A 12,364-nucleotide genomic window follows, 5' to 3' on the forward strand; every position below is an offset into this window, starting at 1 on the left:
CCAACCAGCCAGCCAGCCACTCAGCCAGCCAGCCAGCCACTCAGCCAGCCAGCCATCAGCCAGCCAGCCATCAGCCAATCAACCAACCAGCCAACTGGGAGTCACTGTGAACATCCATAGTAACCAAGTCCCCTGACCCCTGAAATAAGGATTCCCTGAGACAACCAATTTAGTTCTCAGATACTTAGAGCTATGTTCTTCCTCTGATCCAGAGTAGGGAAATGCACTACACGTAAGAAAGCAGAATACATAGCCCCGAGGGCAGACAGAGTACCAACCAGGAAGCTTCTGCCTACAAAGCAAGCCCAGGTCCAGTGGGGCACATGGGGACCCCTCCTCATCAACGCAGGAGAGCACCAACCTATCCCAGATGCTGCAGCAGCCGAGTCCTTCACAAGGTTCAAAACCCAATTCTCACCTTCTCCCAAGCCCCTCTGGCTCCAAGGCTGCCAATTCCAGTAACTGGCATCAGTTTTCTCCCTGGTCAAAACCAGCTTCCAGTCCTTACTAAGAGCTTTCAATAACAGGCAAAAGGAAAGAAAAAACTGGAGGGGAGTGAATACAAGAAACAGCCACCTACGAACCCTAATCACTTGAAACCAAAGTGCCACACTGTGCTTCCCCAGGTTAAAGAGCTTCTGGAAAACACACACACACACACACACACACACACACACACACACACACACACACAGCAAAGCAAAACAGAATAACACAAAAAGTGCCAAAAGTGACCAGGCTGCCTGTCCCCAGGAGCAGTCTCCTAAATCCTTGAGTGATAAAATCTTGGCAGGAAAAGCCTAGCGGACTGCTGCTGCTGCCACCCAGGCCCCTCATCTGCTTCCCAAAAGCAGTTAAAAACACATTTCCCCGTTTATAAGAGACTTATGAGCTGAAATGAATGTGTCAGAACAGTTATAAATACGACAGAACCTGCTAACCAAGCAAATGTTAAATTCTGCATAAGGAGACAGTATCCCTAACTCCTTGGTAGACACTTAATGAATATTTCAAACGAAGCATGCAGCAGCTGCTCCAAGGCTCCAGATGAATTAAATGGGCTTTTGTTACTGCCAGGATCGACCTCCCCTGGCTTTCTCTTATTTCCTCCCGCCTCTCACTTGTACCAGACGAACGCCCCTCCACACTAACCAAGTGCCCGAAGCCCGTCACAGAGCCAGAGAATGGGCTGATCCCTGGTCTGTGTGGAACAGGTTGTCCCATAAAAGGCACGTCTACCTGGAACCTCAGAGGTGACCTTCCTTGAAAATTGGGTCTTCACAGATGCAATTTGTCAAGCAGGATTCAGAGGGCAGACGATTTCGGCCAGCAGGAGTAAGTTATGGAGATCTATTTTACAGCACAGCGACTGCAGTTCTTGATAAATTATATTTCAAAATTAGGGTAAATACTAAATGTTCACACTGTATACTCTAAAAGTTAAGAACATAAGGTCTTACATGTGTTAATCACCTTGATTTAATCATTCTATCATGCAAATGCATACCAAAACACCACATTGTGCCCTCATGTTTAATTGACAATAATTACACAAATACTTAATTTTTTAATTAAAAAAGAAGTGGCCATACTAGATTAGGATGGGCCCTAAACCTAAGAGAAAGAAGAGAGTTTGGGACTTAGAGACACAGGGAAGATGGCACATCACAACAGGGGTGGAACCAGAGGGACGCAGCTACTAGCCAAGGACCCTGCAGCCACAAGAAGAGAGTAGAGGCAGGAAGGAACCTCCTCCTGAGCCTGGGCAGACGCGGCCCTGGCCCACCTTCATCTCAGACGTCCACCCTACAGAAGTGAGAACAGATTTCCAACTGCTGTCAAGGCCACACAGCCTGTGGTGCTTGGTGCCAGCAGCCACAGGAGAGACGCTCACGTCTCGGGGGACTGGTGGCAGAGGGCAGCCCTGGGCCACCCTTTTCATTTCATTAGCCAAGGCTGCACACCTGCCAGCCGTCTTACTCAACCAGACTCAAGACCATTTGCTGGGTGAAGTGGCACACACTTGTAATCTCAATAGACCCAGAGGCTGAGGCAGGAGGATCTCAAGTTCAAGTCCAGCCACAGCAACTTAATGAGGCCCTAAGCAATTCAGCGAGACCCTGTCTCTAAATACATACCTACCTACCTTCAGGCTGGTGACTTAGCTCAGTGGTAAAGCACCCCGAGTTCAATCCCTGTTTGTGTGTGTGTGTGTGTGTAACTTTTCTCTAGTGGTTCTCTAAGGTTTCAACTTCCTTCAGCTCTTTCCCATTTAGTCCCTCAGCCTCACACCTGCATGGGCTGGGAATGCTAACAGAAGGAGCTAGAAATACAGTGAGGATCTAAATCAGAGACAGGTGGCTCTCTGGCCATCTCGACCTCCTTTACATTGAACACCATATGGGGGAAGACAGTGTTTAAAAAAAAAATGGTGCAGTGCTGTGACCTGAACCCTCCCCACTGTCCAAATTCACATGTGGCAGTCCTAATGCCCAGTCTCTCAGAATAGAATGTATTTGGAGGCAGTTTTATTAAGATGAGATCATCAGGGGCTAGGGGCAAAGCTTGGTGGTACAGTGCTTGCTTAGCATGGAAGGCCCTACAGTGGATCTACAGCACTGAGCGAGTGCGAGCGAGTGCTATCATTAAAGTAGGCCCTGCTCCCATACCGCCATGTCCTTATAAGAAAAGGAGACTGGGCCAATACACATAGGGACCAACATCTGAACTCACAGGGAGGTGGCCATCTTAAGACCAAAGAGAAACCAACCAACCTACTGGCACTTGGATCTCCGACTCCACCCTTCAGAGTCGAGAGAGAACAAAATTCCTGCTGCTGAAGCCTCCTGGTGCGGGGTTCTTGGTTGCGGCAGCCTGACCACACTCACATGGATGCCAAATTGCCTTGAGAGTCAGGCCACACTCCAAAACATACCCTGAAAACACATTCCAAACCGACTGCCTATCTCAGATCATCAAGTCCATTTTAAAAAGAAAAAAAAAAAAAGGCACAATCAAGAAAGTTCCATTCAAGGGGCTGGAGATGTGGCTCAAGCGGTAGCGCGCTCGCCTGGCATGCGTGCGGCCTGGGTTCGATCCTCAGTACCACATACAAAGATGTTGTGTCCGCCAATAACTAAGAAAAAATAAGTATTAAAAAAATTTTTTAAAAAAAGTTCCATTCAAGCTCTGAGCATATTTCTTGCCTAACGCAACGCTCTTCAGAAGCCTGAGAATCCATAGTGTGTCCCAAGAGTGGTCCTGTGAACCCAGACACACAGCAGTGCCACGCTGCCTGCAGAGCCCTGAGCAAGAGGTTATGTCTACATCATTCCCTTATTGTATTTAACATCCATGATGCTAAAGAGCTCCTGGAAATTATTGAGCCCTCTGTTCTTCATCCTGCAAAAGATTTTTTTGTGGCACATTTTAATAGCTACATTCACCACCTTTTTAATGAAGTGCTGGTAACTTGTCCCAGCCCAGAAAGGAGGGACTGAGGCAACTCTTTAGCCTAAAGAGGGTGCTAGTTGTGGGGGTGGGGCGGGGGGAGTCCACTCAGCTGAATGGGAGAAGCTCAAGACAGTCAAGGAGCCATTTAGAAAAAGCTATAACCTTTGCTTCCCCAAAGCATTATGCACACAAAAATTCTGCATAAAATTTCAAGAGGCTCATGAACCCTTTTTGGTGCCCATGCACCAACCCCAGATGTAAAGAACCCCTGACCTAGTTTCTAGAATTGACTCAGCGTTGTCATTACCTAGAGAGAAGCACATATTGAAATGCTCTCCGCCACATCCTTCATAAGAGCAAAAGACTGGAATTAATCTGAAGGATTATTAATTATGGAACATCAGAGTAATACCAAAATGGAATGGATCCAGGAGTGTCCCACACAAATACCCTAATGTACTGTTAAGTGCAAAGCCACAAGGTACAGAACAAAGAGTCAAGTTTGATTGCATAAGCATCACGCTTCTAAAAGGATATACAAGAAATGAAACAATGTGTCTGAGATAAAGGAATTGAAGCTGGAGTCTAGAAATTTTTTTTAATCCTTGTTCTTGCAATGCCAATGAAAAGAAAGTTAGTTGGGATCGATCGAGGATGGGTGGGTGGGTGAGGGAGAGAGAGAAGAGAGAAGGGGGAGAGTGTTTTAAAAGGATTTCTGCCTTGCTAAATCCCAAAATATCCCCAGCCCTGAGAAGAGCTGTATCATAGAAAATCTTGGCACAAAACAAACAGGAAAGCATCTCATCAATGCTTTCCCAGGCTCGGCGGCGGCTGTTGCTGCGGCTGCTGCTGCTGCTGTGGCTGAGGGCAGCTGAACTGCCCTCCCACAGTGTGGCTTATTCCTGTTGCTGAACCAATTACGGGACATGATAACAGCAGTGCCAATATTATTTTTTAAAGGCTGGTGTTTCTCACTAACTACCCATTAAAGCGATCTCCTTGCTCCAGCTACAGCAGGCGAAAGGGCAGATCCAGATGGTACAAACAATGCATATTCAGGTTCAATCTGCATGAAGCCAGTCATCAAATAACCATTAGTAGTCTGAGAGTCCCCAGATGCCTGACACCCACAGGTGTGTCCAGGTGAGAGGGCTGTCTGGGCTCAGCAAACTATCTTCACACCCCCAAGAGCTGCATTTGCCTAAGTATCAGAACAGTTAGCAACAGCTAGGAGGGTTGCTTGGTAACCTGGCAACAGGCTGCACTTGGTGTTCAGGAGCAGGGGGAGAGGACTGCCTCGCCCTCCTCCAGGGGCCCCCCTGACTCCTAACCCTGTGATGGCCAGGAAGGTCCAGTAATCCCCAGGCTGTCTTGTAGAGCCACCAGCTCCCCTGGTCTGGTCCTTGCTGTGGCTCCATTGGAAAAAGTCTATCAAAAGGATTGCCAATTACTGTTTTTGAGTGACAGGCACTGAATCTCTTCCTCCTACCCCCACCTCTGTGGCTTTAAAGATAAGCAATGGGATAGAAAAAATTCAGGCCAACTTTTGTCGTCCTACAGAAGGCTCAGAATCAGGACTGCAAAATCTTCAAAGGGACACACGAAGCCTAGGCATACGATTGCTTGTGGGAATCCAGAGAGGCCCATGTGCCTGTGTCTGGACTCAGCCTCCAAAATGACAAGTTTTATAGGAACATGGTGCCCACCCTCATCTCCAGAGGCAGCCCACCACACTCTCCAGGAAAGGAGAGGAGTGGGCAGCCCCCCCGGCCCTCCCAATCCGATTGTGAATGAGCTATGCAGCTGGAGGCAGAGGTGGTATTCTGACCCCTGTTACTCGAGCTCGTGCTAGATGAACTTTTATTTCCTGGATATATCCCATGTGGGAGGTGGCGGGGGCAGTGGGGGTGAGCGGGGTCAAAGAGACATTCTGTTCTCCATGAATAATGCACGCAGGGCATGACCTGAACCCAGACCACTGAGACCCAGCCACGGTGAGGCTCCAGCTTTCCACAGCTTCCCACGGGGGGCTGGTGACCATCTCAGATATGATGAAAATACCAACTTAAAACGCCAGCATGGAAATGGGAAAGGACTTTGTCCCCTTCAGTCACTCTGTGAAGACCGTGACCAGTCACTGGCCATCCATTCCCAATTCACTCAAGACAGATGCCACAGAGGCAGGTGCCCATCTCAACATGGTATGCTGGGTACACTGGTCATCTACGGGCAGCACTTTGCCTAGCTAACATCACAGGAGAGTGAGGAGCGAACACGTCACAGCACCAGGGACTTGCTGCACCAAACCAGCACTTCCTAAAAAAGTTCAAAGGAAAACACAGGTGTGCAACTTGTGCTAACTGGCCCTCAAATGACCCACTTGTCCTCACTGAACAATGACACGGGGGAGTGGGGGAGGATCTTGCTCCCAAGGCTGGAAAACCACAGTCCCCTGGCATCCACAGCTGCTCAAAGGGCGGCAGCCCAGCCTGCACCGCTCCCCCAAGACTTGGGAATTGCTACCGGGCTCTTGAGCAATGCCCGCCTCTAATGCAGAGCCAACTGCATGGCTTCGCTGTGTCAGTTTTACTGGCTGCACACAGAATTAGGGAGAGACACCGCCAGTTTCCCAGGTGAATCAAAAAGATGAGCATCAAAAAAGGGGAGCAAAGAGGGGGAGACAGAGGGACAAATGCCCACACTCTACCCATTCAACCTGACCCTGTCCATTCGTCCACCTTGCAAAGAGGATCAAAAGGTGCCAATGCCATCTTTACAGCAAGCAGGTAGTTTGAGAACAGATGAGAAAGGCGTCTCAGGCCAGAGCCAGTGTGGCTTTCAGGCAGCAGTGGGCCAAGTCCCTGGAGGGGCAGACGGAGCTCTGGCACCTCCCCTGTGGTTCTCCTGCCCCACCCCAAGTCTACACGTCTGGCTTGGCCGTCTACAGCAGGGAGCTTGCCTGGAAGAAGCCCAGTGCTACCTATCCGGATGGAGAGTTCACTCTCAGGGAGGAGCAGCGTGGGACCCGTGGGATCAGACTTCTTCATCAATGCAGTGTCGAAGTTCAGTGCCAGGGCCGTCTGAGGGTCTTCTGCTGCACCCTGAAACGAGAAGCAGAGTGTCATTACAGCACCTCATCTCCATGGGGCCCCCAGACCCTCTGGACCATGGTACCAAGGCAACTGGCCCTCATCTGCCAAGAGCACCAGGGCTGAGCTGGACCCTGGGCTCACGTGACTTTCAGGGAGGGAGGAAGGAGGGTAGGAAGATGAAAGACGTCTGGGGTAGAGGACAAAAACAAGATCCGAGGAGTTGGTACTGATCCTAGAGATGGGAAACACGTACAACTGGCAAGACTGGGGTCTGCACACCTAACCCCACTACGCACTTCATCAATGCCAATGATGGGCACAGGGGACCTAGCTCCAGGCTTATCAAAAGAAGCCCCTGTGGCCAGTCTACTCAGATGGCAGCTACGGCCCAGGATCCAAGGTCAGTGTGTCTGGGAAGCCGCCATCTTTGTATTTCTCAAGAGATAAAAGGAGGAGACCCAAATAGAAGTATCTGAGAGAAGTGGTGGCACCTGGAGTTTGCAGTCACAGCCAGATGGCCCAAAGCCACTCTCTGTGCTGCCCTGACAAGTTGATAGACCATTTCACACTAACCAGGCAAAGGCCTGTGTGCAGCTCCCACAAACCTTTAGTGGCCTCCGACTTTATGGACACTTGGTGAACAAGACGAGGTCCCACTCTTACAGATCCAACAAGAAAACCGGGACGGACCACGAGCATCTCCCCGGAGGCCCTGGGGAAGCGCTGACCCTGCAGGCCGCCAACAAAGCACAGGATCTCCAGGATCAAGAGGCGGACAAGGGGCTCAGCCCTGCACGACACTCTGCTTCATCCAAAGACCTCAAGGGTAAGGGCAAGTAATCACCCCCCATGGACAAAAAACAGCACATCTCTTCAAGACCAGGTGTCACCGACTGTCCAGGTAGCAGTGACAAAATATCAAACTAAGTAGCTTGTGGAAGTAGGGAGGTCCACAGTCAGGCTGCCAGGGCGGGGACGGGTTCCGTGTCTGGCATGCGTTTTCTCTGACCTTCAGGCTGTGTGGTCACTGGGGAAGGGCTAGGAGTCCCCCTCCAGGGCCTTTAGGGCATTGACTCTACTGGTTGTGGGCTCCACCCTCATGATCCATCTCCTCCCAGAGGTCCACTCCTAAAGCCACCCTAGAGGTGGGGATTTCTACATATGAATGTTGAGGGGACACAAGCATTGCCTCCAAATGAAAGTTTCCATTTAAAATATGTGACACTAACATGGGAGAGGAAATGGCTTGTAATCCAAGCGCAGAGATGTGTCTACTTCCAAGAAAAGACTAAAACTGGGTTTTTGGTTAAGTTTCTTTTGTGAAGGAATTTCAGGAAAGGTGTAGCAGGCTTTATCCTACACATGCACACACGAACACATGCACACTTATACACACATGCAGATACATGTGCATGTACAAACACCTCTTGCTTTCTCATGGCCATGATGAGCAAGGATAAGAGAGCCTAATGATTTTTTTTTCTTACTACATGAAAAATGACCCTGAGCCTCTCCTGCGTCTTTCCATTTGTCCAATGCATCAATGTCATCCTAATCCTTCATTTGCAATATCCCTGATAACGTACCTTAAAGCGGGGGTCAACCCTCATTTAGCCTTATTTTCAAAGGAAGAAGAGAAGCCTCCAAGCCCCGTCCGAGCCTCCCCCATATGGTCCTGGCTATGACCCTGGAATCAACCTCCTGCCTGGAGGCAGCCAGCACTGCAGGTGGATGGATGCTGCAGCACGGTAGAGGGGCACGCAGGCCAGTCCCTGCCTCTGCAGAAGCCCCTCTGGCCACCCCCAAGTGACAGCTGGTGTCTGATGTGCCTGGGGCACTGAGTCACAGCTCTCTGTCTGTTTACATGCTTTAATTATTTCTAACTCTCTGCCTCCTGCTGACATCTGAGGGATCACTGGCAGCCATAAAAGACAGTCCGCTAGGAAACTGCGTCCTACCGCCGACTCGGCTTCCTTTGTTAAAAAAAAAAAAAAAAGACAAAGTGATTGATATGTAACCAGGGGGATAATGCAGAAAGAGCTGCTGTATTACGGGAGCATGCGGCAGCATTAATACGCACAGGGCTGGGACTGCGTGTTCGACCACAGCCCACTCAGGAAGGGGCAGCTCAGAGACCCCAGGTTACTCTAGAACAGTGGTTTTCAATGAGGTGATTTCACATGGTCCCACTGGGCCACCAGGGATGTTTGTGGGATGTCACTGTGGGGGTGGGGGTGCTGCTGGTGTCTCAGGTGGGTAGAGACCAAGGATGCTGCACAAGACCCTGCAGTGCACAGGGGCCACCACAGCAAGGCTCGCTCTGGCTAATGCCACAGTACCAAGGCTGAGAACTTTCTGAGGACGACGAATGGGCAGGACCCCAAGGCTGCCCACATTGGCACACAGCAATACTGGGCATTTGTTCTCTCCTGTGCCACTATCTCTAGGCAGGCTGCCTGCCTGCCCTCGTGTATCCAGTCAAGTTTCACTTAAGCATCAACCATCGCCCAAGACATCCCAGACATCCTAGGGACATGACACAGCCACATCCCACATTCTCATGATCTCTCCTTATCCTTCGAGACCATAATAACCAATCGAGGACAAGCTAAAGGCCCAGGTAGTGATGATGCCGAACAGACTCACATACGGAGTCTACGGCAACCCTCCCGGTGGATCAGCATTTGACCCACGCTAGCCTACCACAAACGTAGACGTGGTGTTACCAGCAGCAGGAGGCTGAGAAAGCCGTGTTTCAGCAAAGACCTGAAGGCAAAGGAAGAAGAAACACGGGTACCCCCACCCCTCCATATCCTTCTGCCACCTTATCAACCTATATTTTGTTGGTTATGTTGCTTTCTATCAGCATTTTGGGAGACAGGGGTAAGTGCACTAAGAAAATTCCACCTAGAAGCTGCCCTCTCTAAGGCTAGCCCAGGACCCACTCCCACCTGTGCTCCAAACACTCAGCCCTCAGAAGGTGGCGCTGCACGTGCATCGCGCTACTCTAACAGCTGAGATACTGACTGGGCCTCGGAACCCATCAACAGATGAGCAGGTGAAGAAAATGTGGCCCACGTTTCCTCAAGCCACAGATTTACACATGTGTGCAAATGTCACACCAAATCCCATTAATGTGCCCAACAATACGTGTTAATAAAAAGTGGCAGGGCCAAGCAAGCTCCAGCAGTGGCAGAAGCACCTCCGAGGGGAGCCCAGGCCAGCACCTCCTCCATCCCCACACCTGGCCAGCCCTCCACTGGCCTATCCAGACATTGGCCTCCAGGGGTCCTCCCAGACCCCCCACCCGATTCCCAACATGCCTCGCCCGCCACTCTCAAATGCTGCCAAGGAAACCAGAGAACTATATCCCTCCAAGCTCCAGAGGGCAGCCCCACAGAGAGCGGCCAACTGTGCCTCGGTGGCTTTATCGTCATGTCCCTGGCAGTTGGGGGGAAAGTTGGCAGTCACCTGCTGGGACAAGGTGGCTCTACCTGCTGGGTTGACACTGCAGCTTCTCAGGGAGCCCTGTCCCCTCACTGGGCACTCAAGTGCAGGGACACTCAAGTTCCACCTGGATGCCTTCAACAGACGTGGCCTTGCAGGAGGGACCAAGGCTCCAGGTAGAAACGCTTCCCTGAGGCTCCTCTCTTCGACATTCTTCTGTACATTTCTGGGGCTTTTTATTCTTCTTTTGACATCCCTGCAAAGCCTTTCCCTTCGCACTGCCTCCACCAGCCCTGGCAGCCCCACACGGCCAGCAAGGCGAGGGTGCTCCATCCCAGGGCCAACACGCTGCTCTCGACTTTCCACCACAGCCCTGGGAGTCTGCCTGGCTGCTCATCACAGGAACCATGAGTCACCTTCCTCCGTGTCCCCTCCAGAGTGGGCCCCTGAGGCTTTGGAAAATTCAGGTTTGCTGTGTCACCTTGCAGTTTCCAAATGTCAGAGTGTCAGATACACCAGCCCCTCCCAAGGTGCAAAAAGGCTCCCTTCCTTCACCACCACCTCCTTGCCCAAGTCCCCCTCCCAGCCTCCCTCCCACCTCCTCACCCTTCTCCAAACCCAGCTCGGTACGGAAAGCCAAGTGCAGGCCGCTGGAGGCAGGAGGCCACCCCACCCAGTGGGCAGCAGAACTGGAGACTGCGGTCCTCCTCCAGTGAGATCATTATCATGATGATGATTATTATTACTATTATGATGCATGGTTAGGGGCCAGCCACGGCTCAGAATAAACAGCAATTTCCACCTACTCTGGAAAGATGTGCAAAGCAGGAGCTGGAAAAGAATAGCATTTTCCAGAAGGAAGAGAGAGGAAGTGGACAGAAGGGGAAGGAGAGAAGAAATGGAATACAGTCAGGAGGAGCGGGCAGGAGGAGGAGACAGCCCTGCAACCCCCACCCCCCAATCTAAACGAACACTTCAAAAATAGCATCTCCTTCCAGAAACAAACCCCAGACACTGCTCCTCGGGGCTTGCTGCCCAAGGTGAGGAAGACCACTGCCAAGTGCTGAGGCCTCCAGAACCCTCAAGAGACAAGTCACCAAAGCAACAAGCTAGAATGTCACTGAAGGAATGGAGTGTCCAGGTGGAGTTTGTAACAGGAACTAAAGACCCCAAGCCAGGCACAACCAGATAAGCATCAGCAAGTACTAGGCACAGCCACCCAACTCCCCGTTAGCAGCCTGGCACATCTGCTCCGGGTCCCAATAGTGAGCTCAATGTGTTTCATGCCACTTGTTCTCTGGTTCTCACCACTGGGGTGTCTCAGGGTGGGGAAAGGTTAAGGGGACCAACCTCTGCTTCCCACAGGTGCAGGAGGGAAGCCTGACCTTTCCAAACCCACACCCTCCTTCCACCAAACGGATGGGGTGGGGGTCTCCCCGACCTCTCCACCAGGTTTCAGCCAATGCAGACTCTGGGCTCCCTGGGCCTCTTGGGGAGCAGTCTTTATAAATATATAGGCATATATATAAATTCTTCTTTAATTCGGACACATCCCTTTATTTATTTATTTTAATATGATGCTGAGGATTGAACCCAGGCCCTCGCACATGTGAGGCAAGCGCTCTACCGCTGAGCCATAGCCCCAGCCCGGGGGAGCAGTCTGTAAGTGAGATTTGTCAACAAGTCAGAGCTCCTGAGGAAGGAGCAAGAGAAAGGTCAGGGGATGAACTGGCAGCCCCCCCCCCACCTGCCAGCCACAGCTCAAGGGAGGCAAGGGCATGGCACCCAAGGGAGAAGGGGACAGGGACCTGGAGAGGGACCTCAGAAGCAGGGCTCCCAGGGTGGATGGGAATGGTCTGTGAGGGCTTGGCCTCGTCCCCCACAGCAGCCTCTGGCTCCCTCCATCCCCACTTAACCCAGACACATGAGGTGATGTTAAATAATTGATGCTGTTTTTATTACCGAGAAGTCGCCGTGATAATGACACTCGCAACACAATCTTAAATTATTCCACATAATGGAAAAAAAATTAAATGTCGCCGGGATCATCCACTAGAATATGGATGGCAGTTACATAATAGATGAACTCATCTCACAGAGAGCCCAGCACGGCCTGCCACCCGGGGCCAGGCTGACTCGGGGTGACAAGCGGCCAGCCTCAAAGCAACTGGGGACACTGACTGGCACAGACGGCGAGGCGGGAGGTGCAGTCCTGCCTCGGGTCCTCCTGGCAGGTCGCCGCTGTGCTTGCCTCAGTTTAGCTACACATTCAGGGGTCCTGGGCTACAGTCGAGATCCTCAACAATGAGGAGAATGATGACTCCAGGCACTGGGCTCCTACCAGCTCTCAGAGCACCCTCCCTCGTGCAGGG

The 12,364-nt window shown here is 51.3% G+C and overlaps 1 protein-coding gene across 2 annotated transcripts in view; it reads right to left on the reverse strand.

Annotated features, from left to right (window-relative positions):
- Slc39a11 (solute carrier family 39 member 11) overlaps window positions 1-12,364 on the reverse strand; it is a 328,353-nt gene that overhangs the window by 214,899 nt on the left and 101,090 nt on the right. Inside the window, exon 5 of one of the 2 annotated variants that reach the window (XM_077800754.1) lies at window positions 6,434-6,554. In XM_077800754.1, coding sequence (XP_077656880.1) covers window positions 6,434-6,554 — 121 coding nt within the window. Of the gene's footprint in view, window positions 1-6,412; window positions 6,555-12,364 lie in introns of both variants that reach the window. The other variant, XM_077800753.1, reaches the window with a different exon arrangement.

Source organism: Urocitellus parryii, chromosome 7, assembly GCF_045843805.1.
Source record: "Urocitellus parryii isolate mUroPar1 chromosome 7, mUroPar1.hap1, whole genome shotgun sequence".
Taxonomy (NCBI): domain Eukaryota; kingdom Metazoa; phylum Chordata; class Mammalia; order Rodentia; family Sciuridae; genus Urocitellus; species Urocitellus parryii.